The sequence below is a fragment of the Aulonocara sp. 'chitande type north' Nkhata Bay genome, linkage group LG3 (genome assembly GCF_057382095.1).
Source record: "Aulonocara sp. 'chitande type north' Nkhata Bay isolate Kocher_YH1m ecotype deep benthic linkage group LG3, A_spYH_male_GT1.1, whole genome shotgun sequence".
Lineage (NCBI taxonomy): Eukaryota > Metazoa > Chordata > Actinopteri > Cichliformes > Cichlidae > Aulonocara > Aulonocara sp. 'chitande type north' Nkhata Bay.
This window is the reverse complement of record NC_141346.1, coordinates 10,284,324-10,301,813: the sequence shown is the minus strand read 5'-3', so window position 1 is coordinate 10,301,813 and position 17,490 is coordinate 10,284,324. Positions and strand designations below refer to the sequence as shown.

At 42.9% G+C, this 17,490-nt stretch overlaps 1 protein-coding gene across 1 annotated transcript in view; it reads left to right on the top strand.

Annotated features, from left to right (window-relative positions):
- The first annotated feature begins 2,346 nt into the window (after nucleotides 1-2,346).
- LOC147333904 (sodium/hydrogen exchanger 9B2-like) overlaps nucleotides 2,347-17,490 on the top strand; it is a 31,197-nt gene continuing 16,053 nt past the window's right edge. Inside the window, exons 1-2 of the mRNA XM_086287309.1 lie at nucleotides 2,347-2,586; nucleotides 4,021-4,129. Coding sequence (XP_086143435.1) covers nucleotides 2,347-2,586; nucleotides 4,021-4,129 — 349 coding nt within the window. The remainder of the gene's footprint in view (nucleotides 2,587-4,020; nucleotides 4,130-17,490) is intronic.

The following is a 17,490-nucleotide window of genomic DNA, read 5'->3' as shown; positions in this document are numbered from 1 at the left end:
GAGGCTCGGGTTTTAAATTTATGGTTTTCAGTAGTGGTGCAACGGATCACGGTTGATCCGTAATCCGATCCCACTCCATGGTTCGGCACATACGTAATCCGAAGATTCGAATAAGAAGAAAAAAGTATGTGTATGGTGCGTGTGGTCAGTAGCGATAGCTATGGTCAGTGCTAGCGGTCCAAGTGGAGGAGCAGAGGAGTTTGCGGTATTTAAGCAGCCCTTTGCTGCCCAATCTGACCGGATTTAAGCTATTTTTAAAAGCTATTGGGGTGTTTAGCTGCAGACGGGAGGCTGCATTCTGTTGTGGGTTTTTTATTATACATTTTCATGTACTTCTTTATTTGTTTTGTACAGGGTGGGCCATTTATATGGATACACCGTGATAAAATGGGAATGGTTGGTGATATTGAAGTCCTATTTGTGGCACATTAGTATATGTGAGGGGGCAAACTCCTCAAGATGGGTGGTGACCATGGTGGCCATTTAGAAGTCGGCCATCTTGGATACAACTTTTGTTTTTTCAATAGGAAGAGGGTCATGTGACACATCAAACTTATCGGTAATGTCACAAGAAAAACAATGGTGTGCTTGGTTTCAACGTAACTTTATTCTTTCATAAGTTATTTACAAGTTTCTGACCACTTATAAAATGTCTGCTGCCCATTGTGTTGGCTTGTCAATGCAATCCTCTTCTTCCACTCTTCACACACTGATAGCAACACCCCAGGAGAAATGCCAGCACAGGCATCCAGTATCCGTAGTTTCAGGTGCTGCACATCTCGTATATTCACACCATAGACCGTTGCCTTCAGATGACCCCAAAGATTAAAGTCTAAGCGGGTCAGATCGGGAGACCTTGGGGGCCATTCAACTGGCCCACGACGACCAATCCACTTTCCAGGAAACTGTTCATCTAGGAATGCTTGGACCTGGCACCCATAATGTGGTGGTGCACCATCTTGCTGGAAAAACTCAGGGAACGTGCCAGCTTCAGTGCATAAAGAGGGAAACACATCATCATGTAGCAATTTCAAATATCCAGTGGCCTTGAGGTTTCCATTGATGAAGAATGGACCCACTATCGTTGTACCCCATATACCACACCAAACCATCACTTTTGTTGGTCCAACAGTCTTGGAGGGATCCATCCAATGTGGGTTAGTGTCAGACCAACAGCGGTGGTTTTGTTTATTAACTTCACCGTTCACATAAAAGCTTGCCTCATCACTGAACAAAATCTTCTGCGTGAACTGAGGGTCCTGTTCCAATTTTTGTTTTGCCCATTCTGCAAATTCTGTGCGCCGATCTGGGTTATCCTCGTTGAGATGCTGCAGTAGGTGGAGTTTGTAAGGGTGCCATTTGTGAAGGGATGTTCGACTAATGCCACTCTCCAGTGACATGCGGTGAGTTTCTACGCTGTGGGCTCTTGCTGAATGAAGCTGGAACAGCCACTGATGATTCTTCATTAGTGACAGTTTTCTTGCGTCCACATTTTGGAAAATCCAAGTTTCACGAAACTTAGCAAGCAGTTTGCTGACTGTAGCATGGGAGATGGGTGGTCTCGTAGGGTGTCTTGCATTGAAATCTGCTGCAATGACCCGGTTACTGCGTTCACCAGATATCAACATGATTTCGATCCGCTCCTCACGTGTTAACCTCTTCGACATGTCAATGGCTGTGAACAAAGAGAAACTTGTAAATAACTCATGGAAGAATAAAGTTACGTTGAAACCAAGCACACCATTGTTTTTCTTGTGACATTACCAATAAGTTTGATGTGTCACATGGCCCTCTTCCTATTGAAAAAACAAAAGTTGTATCCAAGATGGCCGACTTCTAAATGGCCACCATGGTCACCACCCATCTTGAGGAGTTTGCCCCCTCACATATACTAATGTGCCACAAACAGGACTTTAATATCACCAACCATTCCCATGTTATTACGGTGTATCCATATAAATGGCCCACCCTGTAGTTGTGTGTCTGATTTTGAAAGAAATATTTCCACGTTACCATAGCGACCAGAGAGCATTAAGGGGCAGAGAGGAGGGTGTTGTGATTTAATCTTTTATGGTGTTTTACTGCCTTCGTCTTTTTAAATCAGCTGTTTATTATTCTATATGACTTTTTTAGTTTTTCTTGCCTCTTACTTTTATTTTTATTTTATCACCATCTCTAAAGAGATCTCTGAACATGAAAAATCTGTAAATCACATTATCATGTTATGTTTTTACCTTTTAAGAAGTTGTTGTTGTTGTTTTGTTTTGTTTTGTTTTTTTAGAATTTTTTTAAATGTTAACAGTAATTATATGGAGTAACTTTTAGGGTCTTAATAATTCGTTGACCATGAAATGCACCCACTTTAAGAGGTTTGACAAGAAGAGGATAAAGGACACCACCTTACAGTCCATGTCTCTAACCCAGTTATCTCTCTCTCTTACACACACACACACACATGGGTGCATACACATGCGCATACACCTGTTCCCGGTAAAGGTAGGGAGTAAAGTTCAGGCTGGTCAAGAGGACAGAGAGATCACCGTCCTGCCCCGGAGGAAGACGGAGGAGCCGGACGACACGACCACGGTGAGTGCTTGAAGAGTCACCCCTGAAAGGCCAGCTATTTATAGAAAACAAATGCATGTGTTGGGGTTGTTCTTGCTCCAGACTCGGTGATTATAAAGGTTTAGGCCAAATGTATGTGGACAGATGAGCACTGCAGCATTAACCACCCAGAAGTCCTGGATTCTATCCCAGCTGTCCAAATATGCAACCTCTAAGGGGTTTGTCAGCAACCTGGTGATAGTTAAGGGTTTAAGATGCCACCTGTGTTAGTGATCATAAAATTTCTGGTTTAGGCTGTGTGTCACATAATGCTGGGCATACACTGTGCGATTTCTGGCCCATTTTGAGCTGATTTTTGATGATCGGCTGTGTTTCGCCTTCATCGTGTGTCGTGCATCGTGTAGTATACGTGGGGTAATGAGAAGCGATTAACACCTCACGAGCAGCTTCCGATCATCAATTGCTTGGTCGTAAGAAAATCAAACCTGTTTGTAATCCTGTCGGCCGTCATGAGGGTGTCACCGCAGCCTCTCACACTGCACACGCGCAACACAGAAATAAAAGTGAAAAGACGGAGCAGCACGGCAGTGCAGCGTGTGATCTGGACACAAGCGATGGAGGCACAACTTGTAGAACTTTGCCAAGCTCATCTGAACCTTTTCGATGTGGCCTCACAAAATTATCACAACCACAACAACCATGACAATAATTCGATGGACATTCCTGCTCAATCACAGCTGCCTGATCAATGTTTTTCATTAGCAATTTAGCAAAGTTGATGGTGGCGGTGTGCGTGACTGTGTAAGTGAAAGACAGAGAGGAAGAGCGAGCGACAGATTTTGTGTTATAAGCTTCATGTTATGGACGCACAGTGTGAGCACTCAGGTCGCAACTGAGTATCGGGCTGTATAGTGTGAGACCCTGCATCGTGATCTACGAACTTGTAACCCCTGCGAGTCAATCGTGCAGAAGCAGAGCAGAAGCTGAATAACACGACTGAAGAAAAAAAAAAAACTTGCACAGTGTATGACCAGCTTAAGACAAAGACTGGTTGGCAATGTTCTGGAAATGATCAATTGCTAAAAAAAAATGTATTTTTTGGTTGGTGGGTGGTAGCAGGAGGTAGTAACTATGAAACTGGTTGCTAAAGGAAGTAGTTGCTAGCAATCTCTAGCTGAAATTTGTTGCAACTTGTGCTCTTTGTCAGTTGGAAGTTGCAATGAAAAGGCACAACTTTTACTTGAAAGACAAATGTCCTATGATCGGCAATATTTTAGACAAGGTGGAGTCTTCTATGCGAACTGCAGTAATCTGTTGTGATATTTTTTCCCTAGCATTTAGTGTTTGCCATGGCATTACCAGGCAGTATCTAGGCAAGTGTGACCTAGTGATCAAGGTCCAATTATCTGACTTAAATAAAAATCAAAAACAGAAAAAAAATCTGTGTGTGGATAGATGACGATGCCATCATCTGAGTCGCCCTCCTCATGCTGCGCGTCCTGTATCAATCTGAAGGACAGATGTCCTCGACCTCGGGGACTCATCAACCTGCTCATCACTAAAGGTAACGAACACTCATAATGTGAGAATTATCAGCCCAAGGACCAGAAGTGGGTCGAGTATCCAAAAATTGTACTCAAGTAAGAGTAGCATTACTTTAAAATATTATTACTCAAGTAAAAGTGAAAAGTAGTCATCAAAAAAGTTACTCAAGTAAGAGTAAAAAAGTAGTTGGTGAAAAGACTACTCAAGTAGTGAGTAACTGGTTGTAATGTCCGATATATTTTTTTAAATAAATACTATCAGACAAACAAATATAAATGTACAAATTTTAGTATTTTCAAGTAGAATATATGTAAAAATATCAACAAAATAAGGCACTATATATGCAGTATACTTTATATTCATGTTTGCTCTAAATGGCACAGCAGCCTCAGAGAAAACATTAGAACAAGGAGAACTTCAAGACATGTTGAGAAGGTAATTTATCCATTTAAATCAGCTGTGGTGGATCAAGAATACATCTAAAACCTGCAGGGGCACCGGCCCTCGTGGACTGGGATTGGGGACCCCTGCTCTAGATGCAGGAAGAGCTGTACTGATTTTGATCGACAGCTTCTTGATGTGAGGAAAGCCATGCAATAGATCCACACCTCCAGTGAACGGACATGGAAGGTACCTCTCCAGCTCCCCTGCTTCTGGTGTTCCTGACCCAATGGATCCATTATCTTCGTCGGTTAGGCTGCTGTTTGAGCTGGTCTCATCCAGCGCAAACAGCAGGTGATGTCTGATGAAGTTGAGACCTGTGGAAAGATGTGTGGTTTTCCAAAGAATTAGGTCTAGGCATTATAGTGTTGTATAGACTGCCAAGCTCCAGTTGTTTGGCATGAAAATGTGATTTGATGACAAGAAGATTTGATCACACTGGAGATGGTTTTTTACTAACTCTTGTTGAAAAACAAAATTTTGTCCTTCATATCCTGCACAAACAGTTTGCAATGAATTCCAGATTAAGTTCAAAATAAGAAAGCATGCAAGGCTAACTAACACGTGCTAGCCAATAGATCCTCCTCACACTGTTTGGCTGTTACTTCAATGCAGACTGTTTAAACTAAACAAGTTGCTGTTTTACATAATATGTCAACAGAAGTATTGCCTTCTGATTTAATAGTTAAAGCAGTAGAGATGAGCTGTGTTTACACGTGCGTGGAACTCTAGGTTCATTAACCAGGCTAGCTGTTAGCTTATAGCTCACCCGTGCTAACAAGCAAGCAGTTAAAAGCTGCGGAAACAACACCCACAAACGTATCTCACTACAACGAGTGATTCATTCAAACTCGATTCAGTAAAAAAGAATCGAATTTACCATCACTATAACCACAGCTAAAAAGATATTTAGAGTAAACTTACCGCAACACGTTTCCTCAGGTTACATGAGTTGAATTTTTTCACACTGAAAAGTTCATTTTGGCTCGCACTGAAGACACCAACACTGAAGACATAGCTGTTCTTTTGTACTGCTTTTAAGTGAAACAATCTTTGTATATGAGGCCAAGAGTGTTCATCCTCTTCAGTTCTAGCGGAGACAGTTGACTCTGCCATGTTTTCATGTGTTTCTTCTTTCCGCGTGTCCACTACTTTAAAACGCTTGGGCCACTCTGCCCGCCACAGTTTCAAACTGGTCATGTGACTGCATGGCCACATCTGATTGGTAAAAGAGTTGCAGGAAACGCCACTGGCGGCATGATCCATTATTAGCAGTATTATGTAATGTGTGAAATTAAATTTTTTTTTTTTAAGTAACGAGTCGACATGAGTCAACATGTGGAAACAGGTAACAAGTGGAGCAGGGCGATATGACCAAAAATATTTATCACGATATACCTTTTAAAAATTTGCGATAACGATATAACTGACGATATAATTGACACTAGACAAAATACTTTACAACTCCTCAACTTTATTAGTGCAAAGAAAAAAAACCATCAATGTATTTTCACTTAAACAAGCAGCTGTTTTAAGTGCATTAAAGTTATATAAAAAATTAACAGTGCAAATGCAAATTCCTTGCTGACAGTTTAACCAAAAGGCATTTCCAGTGGAAACTGGCCGACATATCCTCAGCATAACCATGTATAATATCCACAAAACTTAAAAAGAGGTTATACACACACAATACGGTAATATTATGTTGAAGCACAGTACGTATCACTCTGCGAGGCTCCTGCCTACGATAGCTGTAATGCTCCGACAATCCATCAAGCGGTGCGGGTTCGTAGCTTAGCAAAGTCGTACTGAAACATTTGACAGATTTTTGAGCGCCGTCTACCACATAAAATCATTTCGAGGTCAGTAATCGCAACCATAATTCATACATAAGGCACACTGTCGATTTTCAGAAAAATCAAAGGATTGATTTTAAGTGTGCCGTATTTTCCAAAAAACACGGTAATAACGACAGCCCGCTGGCATGCTCTACCAAAGATAGTGCTTTGTTGTGTATCTGACGGATGAAAGCTAAACCAGTTCCACACCACTGAAGTTGCAGCATTTTTACAGACCAATTCTGGTTCATCCGTTTCATTTAACGATCCACTTTCGCTCTTCTCATTCTGCGTCGCCACCATGTGCATATGTAAACAAAGGCACTGCGCATGCGCGTTTTACCCATATTCTATCGCGATGTTTCATTTTCCTATCGTTGGCCAACATTACACCGGTATTACCGTGAACAGTGTGTGTGTGTGTGTGTGTGTGTGTGTGTGTGTGCGCAGGTAAGAATGTGTGTGTGTTATGTGTGTGACATAAAAGCAGGAAACAACATCACAAGAAAGATCTTCCAGATAGAATGTATCTGCAATAAAAGCCTCTCCCAGCACAGAGTGGCTGGAGAGGTGGTCAAAGGAATGTCTTGTTCCTATAGATTGAACTCAGACTTTACAAATTTAAGAAGCATAATGACAAACATTCATCAATTAGACTTAACATTCCCCCCCTTTTGTCATTCTGTACTTAAATTTCAACTTATGCACCCTTGTTTTGACAGTGTCAGTGTAGATTTCATTCATACACAGCTCCTCATGTCATTCACCTCCTATTGCAGCAAAAGTTCACACTTAATTCATGTAAACAGTTAACCTGCTTCTCATTGATCTCATACACAGTAAACTTCAACTTGCAAGTAAACAACTGAATGTCAACAGTCAAACAAGAATAATCAACATTCTCAAAAATCATATGTCACTACAATCCAACTGCATACAGACATAGGCAAACACATCAGTTGACTTTATTGTTTGTCCATGTGGCTCTCAGCTAACTTCAAAGCTGTAGCCTGGTCAACACTCCTTTTTATGACTCCTATCAACCCCCCAAATCTTCTCACTGTAGGCATCCTGTGGGGGTTAGAGTCAACCGGTGAATTATCTGCATTTACAACTCTTCTCCTGTCCTGTTGTCACCGCAGAAAAAGCTTTTGTAAAGGAAATTGGATCAAGGTGTTTTGATCTTCTTGGCTCAAAACCTCAACCAGCTTAGAGAAGTGTTCATGATGTAAATATAAACAAAAGGCTTCTCTGTTTACATCCTTCTTGCAGAGGACAAAAAGAATAGGTGACGTTGCACAAATTCCATGGTAAATCTCCAACTTGGACTAATCCATTGCCCTTCATACACATAGGTAACTGGCCTGCTTCCAGTTCGTTTAGCTGTATAATGTCCAGCAGCGTGTCAGATACTTGGAGTCAGACGAGCAGGTCTGTCTTACCAAAGCAGTTCACCTTCCCAGCTACTGGTGAATCAACCTTCCATTCAGGTTCAGAGCAGTTGAAAAGTTGGCAGTGTTCCAAGTACGTTTACTCCTGGATGTGTTGCTAAGGCAACCAAACAAACTGTCTCGCTCTCAGTAATGCTATATGGCCACAGTCCAGAAAAATGTGTAGACAAGCATAAGAATTGGTCTCGTTGTTTATGTGAGCGGTTGTCTTCATAAACTGCCACCAGTAGTTGGTTGAAAACCCATGCGGGTACTGGGTGTGGTTTGCTCTGTCCCAGTGCGCTCCTGTCATCCCACTCAGGGTCCACAGGCTCAAGAAGGTGCACAGCACATTCCCAGCCATTCTGATGAGTACCTGTGGCTCAGTTGGTTTCTTCACCGGATTGAGACGAGGGGCCCTGGAGGCTTTCCCCCCCCCCTTTGTACCCGGTCTTCCTGCCATTTACTCCGAGCTGGCCTGGATGTGTGTGTCACCTTTTTTCAGTGCGCTTGATGTATCCAAGTGTTTCTTTCAGCAATCTTCACTGCTGTGGTCGTCGTCAGCAGCACCTGATAGGGACCTTCCCACCGTGGACTGGACCAGCACTTCCAATCTCCAGATTTCAGACTCTGCTCCTGCGGAGAAACAGAATCATCTGGCAGATCATTTGTTCTCATGACTTCTTTACTTTTAAACATTTCAAGCATCTAATCTGCTAATATGCTCTCTCTTCTCTTCTGCTTTTCTATCATCACTACAGAAGACTAGAACTCTAAATGCTCTACTATATATAATTTCAAAGAGTCAGACCGTTCTCTGTTGGAGTAATCCTCATGTACATCTTAACTAATTCTATACAGTCTTACCATGTCCTGCCTGTCTCTTCCATTGACTTAAAGTCTTAGCTTTACTGTTCCATTAGTTCTCTGTACCAACCTTGCACTTTGTGGGTGATATGAACAATGATGTTTTAGTGTTATCCCTAGATGTTGTGCCATTAATCCAATCACTTCATTCACAAAGTGACCATTATCCCTCTCTGGAATAATGGGTCTCTGGAATCCCGAAATGGCATCTGCTTTGCTAGCTGGGAATTCGATTTCTACCCACTTTGAAAAAGCGCACACTATCACTAAACAGTACTTATAGTTATTACAGTTGGACAGCTCTATAAAGTCCATGTGAATAACTTGAAATGGGTGACTGGATCTGGGGAATTTCCCTCTCTTAGGTTTCAAATTACCCCGAGAATTGTACTTGCAACATATCATACATGACCTGCAAATTTTTTTTAAAAGGTATTAAATCCTAGAGTATAAAAATGTTGCACTACTGCTGTCATCATTTCCCTCCTGTTGAGATATGGCATGGCCCATGGCTCAAAATAGCAGCAGTCTTATACAAATTCTAAGGCAGTATCGGTTTATCACACAGACAATAAGATTAGATGATAAGATTAGATGGCGCGGCCACGTCCAGACGCCTTCCTTACCGCTCCGCTCCGACTATCCACTTTTCTTGTTTTTTACTTATTTTTTGCTCTGGTTTACATCCCAAAATCCTCTAGTCTTATAGTATACGACAGCGGATCACTTGTAAACATCGGTGCCAAGGTTGCACATCTAATCTTGGACACTTTTAAACCTGACCCTTCCTGGCCGCCAGAGATTCTACGCGGCGCGGAGAACAACAAAGGACGGGCCGCTCATCCGAGGCGCAGAACAAAGAAGCGCCGGGGAAAACGCGCTGGTATTAGGAACAGACTGAGACAGCAGGCGCATCGCGCACCACTGCCCAGTATCCTACTGGCCAATGTACAATCCATGGAGAACAAGCTCGATGACCTAAGAGCAAGGGTCACCTTCCAACGTGACATGAGGGACTGCAACATTCTGTGCTTCACGGAGACATGGCTGACCCCCACCGTGCCGGACCAGGCCGTAACTCCGTCGGATTCATTCTTTGTGCTCCGCGCGGACAGAACGGCAGAGTCGAACAAAACCAAAGGTGGAGGAGTGTGTTTCATGGTAAACAGAAAGTGGTGTGATGCCAGGAGCATTTCTACTCTCTCCAGCGGCTGCTCGCCACATCTGGAGTTCCTGAGCATTAAGTGCCGCCCTTTCTATCTGCCCCGTGAGTTCACCTCAGTCATCGCCACGGTGGTCTACATCCCACCCCAAGCGGACACAGGTATGGCTTTGTCCGAATTACATGATGTGCTGAGCTCGCTTCAAAACAAGGACCCGGGCGCAGCCCTCATTGTAGCAGGAGACTTTAACAAAGCGAACCTCAGACAAGTCATGCCAAACTTTTACCAGCATGTCTCGTGTCCAACGAGAGGGGATCGGATTTTGGATCACTGCTACACGCCATACAAGCAGGGCTACAAAGCTGTCTCACACCCGGCTTTTGGGAAGTCTGACCACAACGCCATCTTCCTCATTCCCCAGTATAAACAAAGCATACGGAGGGAAGACGTGACCACGAGGGAGGTAAAACGGTGGACTGCCCAATCAGAAGCTACGCTACAGGACTCACTCAACGACGTAGACTGGGACATGTTCAGAGCATGCGCAGTCGACATCAACGAGTTTACGGAAGTAGCAGTATGCTTCGTCAATATGCTAGCGGAGGAGATTATCCCCACTGCGAGAGTCACCACATTCCCAAACCAGAAACCGTGGATGGACAGATCGATCCGCACTGCAGTAAACGCCAGGACCGCCTCCTACAACGCGGGTCTCGCCACTGGCGATATGAGCGCCTACAATGCGGCCTCATACGGCGTGCGGCGCGTGGTGAGAGATGCCAAACGCCGGTACCGGGAACGTGTGGAGTCCCGCTTCCACCAGGGCGACACACGGAGTATGTGGCACGGACTACGCACCATTACAGACTACAAAGCCAGGGACACTGCGCCGATCAACGCCGACTCTGCATTCACCAACGAGCTGAATCGGTTCTACGCCCGTTTCGAGGTTAGCCAGGCGGCTAATGCTATCTACCGCCTGACTACCGAGGACAGTGACGTCATCAGCGAGAGACCGGTGACCAGCATCGCGGAGCATGACGTCCGAGCGGCACTGAGGAGAGTGAACACAAGGAAAGTGGCGGGGCCAGACGGCATCACCGGCCGTCTGCTGCGCTGCTGTGCTGACCAGCTAGCAGGTGTGTTCACTTACATCTTCAACGAGTCCCTGGCGAAGTCTGTGGTCCCCACATGCTTCAAAAGATCCACCATCATCCCTGTGCCCAAGAACAGCAAACCCTCATCCCTGAACGATTACCGGCCAGTTGCACTGACCTCGGTAGTAATGAAGGTGTTTGAGAGGCTGCTGAAGAACATCATCTCCTCCTCCATCCCAGACACCACAGATCCGCTGCAGTTCGCCTACAGATCCAACAGATCCACAGAGGATGCCATCGCCCACGTCCTACACACCACTCTCAGCCACGTGGACAAGAAACAGGGTAACTATGTGCGAATGCTGTTTGTTGATTACAGTTCAGCGTTTAACACAATAGTGCCCTGCAGACTGTTCACAAAGCTCAGGGATCTGGGATTAACAGCCGTCTGTGTGCATGGGTGTTGGACTTCCTCACTGGCAGAACTCAGGTGGTGAGGGTGGGCAGGTGCTTCTCCAACAGCATCACCATCAACACAGGAGCACCTCAGGGATGTGTCCTCTCACCACTGCTCTACTCCCTCTACACTTCAGACTGTGTGGCCACCCATGGCTCCAACACCATTGTGAAGTTTGCTGACGACACAGTGGTGTTGGGTGCCATCTCCAACAACGATGAGGCGGCCTACATGGATGAAGTGAAGAATCTGGCATCGTGGTGCCAGGACAACCACCTCCAGCTGAACGTCAGCAAGACCAAGGAGCTGGTGGTGGACTTCAGAAGGGGTCAGCACAGAGACTACAAGCCCATTATCATCAATGGAGCTCCAGTGGAGAGGGTGCAGTCCTTCAAGTATCTTGGTGTCCACATCTCCTCAGACCTGACATGGGCTGCCCACATTCAGGTCCAGACCAAAAAGGCTAGGCAGCGCCTGTATCACCTACGACAACTGAGGAAGTTCAGGGTCTCTCCAAAGATCCTCAGGATTTTCTATACAGGCGCTGTGGAGAGCATCCTCACACAGAACATGACATCGTGGTTCGGGAACAGCTGTGTGAAGGACCAAAAAGCTCTCCAGAGAGTGATCCGTACAGCAGAACGCTGCTGCAGGATTGCTCTCCCCCCGCTTCAGGACACCTACACCAGGAGATGCCGGACTAGAGCAGCGCAGATACTGAAGGACCCGTCCCATCCTGGCAACAAACTGTTCCAACTTCTGCAATCTGGTAGAAGGTTCCGCATCATCCGGGCAAGGACAGAGAGACTCAAGAGGAGCTTCTATCCCCAAGCCATCCGTGCCCTAAACACACACACCCGCCCTCTCACATCATCTATAATTGACTGAGACAGGACTCTCTTCCAGACACTCTAAACCAAGGCACAATGTACATTTCAAATTCCTTTAATTTTAAATATGTTTATATTGTCTATCCTGTAAAATAGTCAGATGTCTATTCATATTAATGTACAGAATTCACCTGCTTGCTGCTACTACTGCACATTCACCCAGTGTATATACTATATATATATATATATATATATATATATAATGTTCTTCCTCTACCCCCCCCCCCCCCCCCCCCCCCCAATTTTTTGCACATGTCGAGGAGCGTGTCAGGCTACATTTCACTGTGTGTTATACTTGTATAACTATGCATGTGACAAATAAAGAACCTTGAACCTTGAACCTTGAATAAACACCATCCTGCAAGCTTGCTCCTTCTGTAAGTCACAACTGTTTTTCTGCAGTAGGTGAGTGGGCCTGCATGTATGCCAGTGCATCCCGCATAATAGGCGATGTCTGCTGATGTTGCACTGCTAAAATGTTAACACCATGTGCTCCTAAAGCTGCCTCTCTTGTGATCTTATCTGCAAAAGCATTCCCTAATGCAACTGGATCTTTCCCTCACGTGTGTGCTGCACAATTACAAATGGCAATTCTACTGGGCAATAATACTGCTTCCAGCAGATTTTGCAGGAGTTTGGCGTATTCTACAGACTTCCCTGTAGAGGCTGTCACACCTCGTCTCACCCACTGCACTGCAAAGAAATGTAATGTAGCAAATGCATATTGGCTATCAGTGTATATTGTCTCTCTGCAGCTTTACACGCTTCCGTTAAAGCTACTATCTCTGCTGCTTAAGCAGATATGAAACATGCTAGTAGTCCTGCACAGATAACTTTCTCACTATCTACTACAGTAAAACCTGTTTTAGCTTTAGCTTTGCTGTTGTAAAACTCAAACCTTTAACAAACCAAACCTTTCCCTCAACGAGTGGCACATCTGTTAAGTCATCCCTTGGCTTACACTCCTTCTCCACGTGCTCTCTACACTCATGAGAAGTGCCCTCTTCTTTTGTTGGCAAAAGGGTTGATGGATTCAGAATTGTGCACCACTTTATGGTTATGTGTGGTTGTGAGAGTAAGAGTAACATTAAAGACAAGTGTCTGTAGTAGACATCTACCTCGTGTGGAACTAACAGTGTCAAAAGGTGAAATAAACTATTTCCTGAAACATTGTACAGCTTAAGCTGCTGCACATACTGATCTCACACATGGAGGTAAAGCACAAGCAACTAGAGCTAATCTTTTAGGATAGTAAGTTACTGGCTTCACTTGTGGAAAAAGAAAAAAATGCTGTTAGTTATTTCACAGTCACCTGGCATTTGTGCTGTTAACAGAACCACAAATCCACCGCTGGACCTCCTCTGCACTGTCACTCTTGGAGCTTGGCATGCTCCCTTCATCCCTCAGGTTCTTATGTTCCAATGCTGCTGAAGATTTAAGGCAGAGCACGTTGTACATCTTAGTTGTCTTCCTCAACGTCGAAACTCTTTCATTTTATTTAAGATTTTGCTGTGCGAAGTCTCCTCATGACGATCTCCTGGAAGCCCAGTAGCACAGCTCTCTGCGTGATGTCTGCTGTGCTGAAGGTGATCCCTGATCCTCCTGAAGCCTCTCTCCTGGCCTCAGCTCCCATCTTGTGGGCGATCCACTCAGTCACTCCTTCTCGTCATGGCACCTCACGACATCTGCAAATTAAAGAAAATGACACTCCTCTCGCCACACGGCTTTCGCCATGTGTCAACTCCCAAATGAGACATGTACAAGAATGTTGCACAGTCTCCCTAAAACAACCTCCAGGGTTTGTCCCTTGGAGCAGCTTCACTCCAAGCTGTAAACCTGTGTAAAAACATTAGTCAGCAATTAAATGTTTTGCTTGTTTAGCTCCCAGCTCCTGTATCCTAGAAGACAAAGTCTTAAAGTTAAAACAACTTCACATTTGCAACCAACTGCAGCTCATAAGTGTAATAAAGTATTCAGCATCACAGAGACAAGTATCATTGCAGGTTTATTCTAAACTCATTAAACTCCTACTTTTCCCATAATTTGCTCAAAAACATTTAACATCTCAATGTCATTCCACATTGTAATCAGTGACTTCCCTTAAGTTTGTCACTCACCATGAGCCCAATAGTGGTCAGATAATGAGCCCCATGTAACTATTCTGTAACCACTGCACATCTGTTCAATTGTCACTTGTCTGTCTGTGCTGAATCCTTTACAAGCACTCTTAAAGAAAAACAAACATTAGCCAAACACACGGTTCATCCTGGTGGTCAGGTGTCGGCCATCCAGATTCCAGAGGTGCTGTAAAAGGTCATAAAGTTAACACTCTGCTGTAAAAAGAAGTAACACTGGTTTCAAACACAGTATCACACTGTATTCACTTTTTCCCCTGTAACATTCACATTTTCTCCAATATTTTCTCCAACAACACAGTGTAATTTCATCATCAACATATAGCCTGTAACTACAGTTTTCTTCAAACAAAATCTCAGTAATCCTGTGGTAGAAAAACATCATTAAGTTGTGTCCTGCTATAAATCACATGACCAAATCACATGATTAACCATCTGTTGTAGAAAAGAAATGTAAATGTTAGCGCTGCGCAGGTGTATACACTCTTTCTTTTAAATTTGCAGATTTCACATAGTCATGTGACCCAAGTTTCCTCCTGTTCCTACAACAGAGAGACACACAGAGATACAGCCACACCTTTGTCAGGTGGGGGTTAACTTCACACAATGGTGTTAAGTCAGTCAGTCTTGTCAGCTTTAACCAGTCAGTCAGTTCCCCATTTTTTTTTTAAAAATTCTCACTCATTCATTCACTCAGCGATTCTTTCTTTTGCTGATAGTGGAAATTATCGTCGCATTTAGTTTCCACCCTCAGCAAAGCCGACAACACTTCAAAAAGAAAAGAAAAATTTTAGACTGGATTTCCTCGTTGAATCGTTTTGGACAGGAACTCATTTTCTAATTGTCCCAAATATGTGGCTTTCTCCTGAGCCCATTTTAATTTTGGAGAAACTCACTTTGCAACCGTTTGCAACAACATGTTGTGTAGTTCTTCCTATTCAACGTTCAGATCTGCTTAGATAACAGAAAAATTATCAAACAAAACTTTCAGTGCACCATGAAAGTAACAAAATAAAAAGAAAAGAAAGGTCTTGTTAAGTCACGACACGTGTTCTTCATTTCAGGGGGGTAAATCGTACCAACCCAATTGGCAGGCTCAACTTAGTAACAAAAGACAAATGAACAGCCAGTTTAATCTCAAACATTCATCCAATCAGCCACAACATACAGCATAACCCTGTTGTCTCATCACATAAATTTCTTCTCATGTAACCAAATGTGTGCCATGTGTTAAGGTTCAAAATTGAGGAAGGAGAGTACAAACCACCCATGGTCCAGAAGCTCTTGGTCAAACAATGATTTTAATGACTACACACGTGTGGGAAGACACTCTGTACGCAGACAGCAAGTAGTCTTCGACTTACTAAAGCACAAACAATTATTTTATAACATCAGGGCTTGATTTACTGACGCCCCTTCATGCGTCACAGACAGGATATATACATACGTCAATATCAAAACAACCATGACTTTTAACACAGAAGATCATCTTCTATTTTCATGGCCGATTCCTCTGGTCAACCTTTCAGTTCCTCTTTCTTGCCGAGAAGACAAGGATGGTTCCTCTTTTACCGAGACACTTTCGCCGTTACAATCCAGACATGACTAATCTCTCTCTCCTCTAAATAAATCTAACTCATGTGTGTGTGTCACGACCTCACATGCTCTTTCTCAATTCACCTGTTGCACTTCTGACCTTTTACCAGAACAGAGGCTCATCCTTATGTGTTACAACCTAACTGGGACTATGTATATGTCCTCTACTAAATAAATGTTTTAACCAAGAACCTCTACTAAAAGTTTAATACAAGAATATGAACATATAAAAGATATTAAAATAAACTTTTGTAGTGTTTTGTAAGCATGTATTGCAATTCCTTCTATGTTCTAGTTTTCCCTCAGCATGGATCATCTAGACACTCTCACTAGTGAAGCTTTAGACCATTAATGAACCTGAACATCAACTCAAATAAGCACAGATATGCAATATGTATAAAATAGTTATAACTGCACCTGGAATACAAAGTTAATTTAATACCTGTATGCATAAAACCTTAAAGCCTTCTTAAAGCTATCTGTTACATTGTTAAAGCAATGATCATACTGCAGATTATATTATTAATGCAATGGTAATAATGATGATTATTTAACAATAGCAGTAAAATAATTTCCCTGCTCCACACATGGTAAAACTTCTTCACACAGCAGAAACTCACAATCAGCTCACTCAGCTCACTCATTTAAGACCCCTCATCAGCATTCTGTTTTCTCCAGATGCAACCATCTGTCCTCTTATAATATTCAGTCCACTAGTCTATGTATCACTTTTATCTTACTAGTGACTTGGACAAGATGACAAACAGAATCTCATGCTTAAGATGCTGTCTGGTCTTCATGAGTATCACATATTGTGTATATGCATGTAGGGTTAGTATAGTTAATGCATTTTCTGTATGTTTTTGTGTTCCTCTCTCATCATACTTTCATTATTCTCATCACTGCTTAAACAACACACATCTCTCTCTCTCTTTTTTTTTTTTTTTTAAAACTGTCCTTTTCTCCAAAACAGAAAGTAGCATTACATTGTTTCAGGCTGAGAAACACCAAACACTCTTCATGTTATCATTCATATTTCATCCACACAACTATTTCTTTCTTTTGTGTCCACTGAATAGAATAGAATTAGAATAGAATTCAATTTTATTGTCATTGCACATGCACAGGTACAGGGCAACGAAATGCAGTTTGCATCCATCCAGAAGTGCTTTAGTGATATAGATATATTACAATATATATTAGCAATAGTATAGACATGTAAGTATATTACAGAAATGGGTCTATTATGGTATGTTATAATGTACACGGTATGAAGTATGTTGTGAATATTCTATAACTAAGTATGCACAGGCTGTAGTGAGTACAAGCTATGTACAGGCTATGAACAGGATATAAATATGAAAAACTATACAGAATATGAAATAAATAACTTTACAGAAATCTGGGATATACAGCTATACAGAAATGGGAACTGTGCAAGTTGTAAACAGTTGTAGGATTAAAGA